This window comes from Morus notabilis, unplaced genomic scaffold, assembly GCF_000414095.1.
Source record: "Morus notabilis unplaced genomic scaffold, ASM41409v2 Scaffold79, whole genome shotgun sequence".
Taxonomy (NCBI): domain Eukaryota; kingdom Viridiplantae; phylum Streptophyta; class Magnoliopsida; order Rosales; family Moraceae; genus Morus; species Morus notabilis.
In genome coordinates this window covers 193,215-197,431 of record NW_010366287.1, presented here as the reverse complement: position 1 = coordinate 197,431, position 4,217 = coordinate 193,215, and the positions used below count along the sequence as shown (strand labels likewise).

Here is a 4,217-nt window from a genome sequence, read left to right as displayed (position 1 = left end):
CCTCTATTTCACAACTCAAGTTATAACTTAAGTTATGGCTTAAGTTGTGTATGTGAGAGAAAAACACTGTAACAAAAAAAAGTTATGTTTAAATTTTTATTAGAAAAAACACTCTAACAATAAAACTTGAGTTGTAAAATGAACAAGGCCTCAAAAATATGCTGAGGGATGTTGGAAACGAGTTTCGATGCCAAAATATTCTTTTGAGTTAAACTCGTGGATTTTTTAATCCTGTGCAAGAGAATGTTGTCTCCTCCGCATTATGCTGGTTTTGAGCCTCTCATCACTTGGCTCTCGTCACCTCTCTCGCGTACAAAAGAGAAGTATCTCAAAAACTAGAAGACAAACGGGGAGGATACACAACGAAATAGGTCAAAATCATCAGTTCAAACTAATCAAAGGGCGAGATCTGTCTTCATCAAAGCTCAAACTAATCAGTTCAAGTCTCAGAAATGACGAAACAAAAGCATATGCACATGGAGCAAAGTAGATTTTTACATTTGTTTTGCAAAAAACACAAGAACAATATAGTAAACACTTTTTATTTTTTTTATTTCTCTTTATGTCTTTCACAAGAAAAAAAATGTGCCTGTGGATTATGCCTCCGAAGTAAATCTCCCTCAACAAGTTACACATTCCAGTTAAGCTATACATACAATTATAGTGTCTTGCTACCAAAAAAAAAAAAAAAAAAATTGAGAACATTGTCTCATTCAGCAGCCAATTTCTACACTCAGATCCTAGCCAGAACACCAAAAATTTTGCTTGCCTATTTTCTTAAGGTAAGCAGCTCAGTAAGCTGTTGTTTTCGCTCATTCGACGATGAGCACATAGCGTACAGGGAATACTTTGGGGGCAAGGCTTGGAGTGGTAGTCTATGCACTAAGCTGTATCCTCAAGGAACCTCTAAGAGCATCCGTTCATCGATGAGCAGCAAATTACAAAGCACGGGAAGGAATACCAAGACTTCATCACAGTTTCATTGCTTTTCATCAAACTGTTTCAGGTACTGACCGTTTTCTTTATTGCTCTCAATATACTCATGAGTCATGACAATGATCTATTCATTGATCTCCAATGTTTACATGTGTCATGAATCATATTGCAAGATCAATATTTTCCTAGGACCTGAGAGCAGCTGTCAATAGTTGGAATATGATTATAAATGAAACGGCTTCAACGTGAAAATAACGATGATAAATCTCAGTTATCAAGTGACGAAGCTGATAACCTCATTGCGATTCCGAACAAGTAAGAGGTATCAATCTTTTGACATCAGCTCCCAGACTTTGAAGCTTTGCATCTATATTTTCGTAACCCCGGTCAATGTGAGAAACACCACTGATCTCAGTGTTACCCGTTGCAGCCAATCCTGCTAATACCAATGACATCCCACCTCTCAAGTCTTTTGCAATGGGGGAAGAACCAGACAACAAGCTGGAAAATGACGATCACAAGGAGTTAGTCCATCAGATCCGATATCAAATCAAAGGAAGCTAGAATAACCATAGTTCAAAAGTTTCTCACACACCTTCCTTTATCCTTCCCAAGAACCAAAGCAGTGCTCCCACAAACCTGAATTCTTGCTCCAAGCTTGAGAAGTTCATTTGCTAGTAGAAATCAGCAAGACTTGGGTGTAAGAAATAGCACATAGCAGAGTGACCGGTATATGTTTAGAAGTACTATCAGCCATTTCAATATGAAAAACATTTGTACGAGGAAAAAAATATTTTCAGAGAAGGGGGCAAAAAGAATTCTCTCTCTTTGAATGAAATGAGTACTGTTAAAAAGAGGAAATAGAGGAATGCTACAACGGCGAAATCACTGCATGGCGATAAAGAAACAAACAAGAACACTCGAGCACGCCTTTAAAACTCCTCTTTTAGAACTTGTTCCAAGCAAGGAAAAATATGAAACTAGATGGTAAAGGACATTGCTCAATGCCGCACCATAAAATATGACTTATTGACAACATACCATGACCCATCCGCTTGTTAAAAACAGATTCCTCAACAATACTGGAACCATTACAGGTGGTGAGCAGAGCCATTGTTTGAGGTTGGAGATCTGTAGGAAAAGCAGGAAATGGCCCTGTCTTTACATTGAAACCATTCAAGTTTGCACCATCAGTGGAGACCGCCAAAATCTGAAGCACCAATACGTCAGCTATTGGAAGAGAAATTAATGGGATAAAAAAACGTTAAAAGTAAAAAAAAAGAACATTGAAAAGAAGGAATTACAATGACAACGTACTTCCAATGTGTCGTGAGACCGTTGTCTGATTTTGCAACCAGCAGCGCGGAGTTTTTCCGTCAAACACGAGACGTGAGAAGGAATGACCGGTGACATAGAGATGCACGAGCGAGTGATAGCAGCAGCTAGCATAAATGTGCCCGTTTCAATACGATCAGGATCAATTTTACATTCAGAGCCATGCAGCCAAGACTTTCCCTTAATAACAATCTTGTTACTTCCTGCTCCCTCTATACAGGCCCCACTTTCTATCAGAAAACGAGCAAGAGCAACCACCTCAGGTTCCTATGTTGGAAGTTGAGGCAAGAATTAGTTTAAAAAATAAACAAAATAAATAAAAGATTGGAATACTATTCTTAATTCCCTTCAATCACTTTTAACAATCAGAAACTGAAAAAACAGCGAGATCATGATGTTATACTTTTGCAACATTTGAAAGTAGAGTCACTCCATCGGCTAGACACGCGGCCATCATAAGAGTTTCGGTTGCTCCAACACTGGGATAATCAAGTTGGAACGTGCCCCCTACCAGTCCTCTCCCATTTGCAGCATATGCTTGAACTTTCCCATCCCTGTAATTTTTTCATAAGACTCAAACAATCAATTCCTTGGGCTACCATTTTTTTTTCTTTACGACCATTTTTTTCCCCCCCTTTACGACAATAACTGGCCACCCCACCCAATCCTTCTAAACCTCAAGATCTTGTCACAAAACAATGAGCACTTCTTCACAAGAAAAGGAAATAAAATGAAATGTATCATGGGGGAAGGTACTGGCTTAAGGAAGTAAAATCCCATAGAAAGAAGATACTAGTAGACAAAAGAATTATATCCATATGTTCAAAAGAAATTACAATGGCTTTCAAGCAAAACAAAGAAAAAAAACAATGGCCAAAAGAGTCTAGAACAGCACGTCCAAAGCATTAATCAACGAAATATCAGCAAAACAAGAAGACTAAAATCTCTCACCTCAATTCCACAACAGCACCGAGAGCCCTGAGTCCTTGAACATACAAATCAACCGGACGAGCCCCAATGTCGCAGCCACGGCAAGGCGACCGCGGCGGCGCCGAACCGGGCCAGCAACGGCCCAATGACGAAGAACCCACCTCGCATTTCCGGATCTCGTCCGGACAAGGCTCCACCGACCGTACACCATCGGCATTAACCAATATTTCATCGCCCAAAACTTGAACTTCAGCGCCGAGAGAGGCCAAAACGGAAGCCATGGCGCGAGTGTCCGACAAGCAGGGCACGTTGGCGAGCTTCGAAGTTCCGGAGCAGAAAAGGGTCGCGGCGAGAATCGGTAGCGAGGAGTTCTTGGAGCCGCTTATGGCGACGTGGCCGGAGAGCTTTGAAGGACCGGTGATGACGAGCTTGGAGGAGTGGTTTTGGTTATGGAGATGAAGAGGAGGAGATGGTGGGTTTTGGAGAGATGGGTTGAGGGGTTTTGGTGGGTCTTGGGATTTTGGAACGTTGAAGGAGCAGAAGGAGGTAGCCATTGAATGGAAAGGAAGGAAGAAAAGGCTTTGTTGCCGACAAGTTCCTTCTTTTTCTTTTATTTTATTCTATTTTTATTTTTTTTGAAAATCCAAGTTCTTTCTTTTTCTGTTTTTCTTTATTCTGTTTGTGGGATTTTTTTTTTCTTTCGACAGTGCAAATTTGTTTGTGCGCGTGTACTCTGTGCACCATGCACATGCAAACATGGACGAACATGCCTCCCATATTTCTAAAATTTCCATCAAAATCTCCGTAAATCTAAAGTGTCGAAATATTTTTTCTTATAAAAGAATTTCTCCTATATTTATCAAAATTTACTAAAAATTTTGAGAGAAACCTTTTTTTATATTCAAAAGATATATTGGAATCTTAAAAATTCTAAAATTTCGATGGAAACTTCAAAATATCATAGAAATATCACAAGTTCTCGAGAAAATTTCAGTAAATACCGATAAAAATATCAA

The 4,217-nt window shown here is 39.5% G+C and overlaps 1 protein-coding gene across 1 annotated transcript; it reads right to left on the bottom strand.

The window, feature by feature from the left end:
- Nucleotides 1-570: 570 nt before the first annotated feature.
- LOC21401629 (UDP-N-acetylglucosamine 1-carboxyvinyltransferase) lies at nucleotides 571-3,791 on the bottom strand. Its single transcript, XM_010109940.2, is given in 8 exon segments — nucleotides 571-1,437; nucleotides 1,532-1,610; nucleotides 1,978-2,146; nucleotides 2,254-2,538; nucleotides 2,675-2,825; nucleotides 3,223-3,300; nucleotides 3,302-3,368; nucleotides 3,371-3,791. Coding segments are annotated over 8 exon segments (1,419 nt in total). The 5' UTR covers nucleotides 3,756-3,791; the 3' UTR covers nucleotides 571-1,232.
- Between the last annotated feature and the right edge of the window lie 426 nt (nucleotides 3,792-4,217).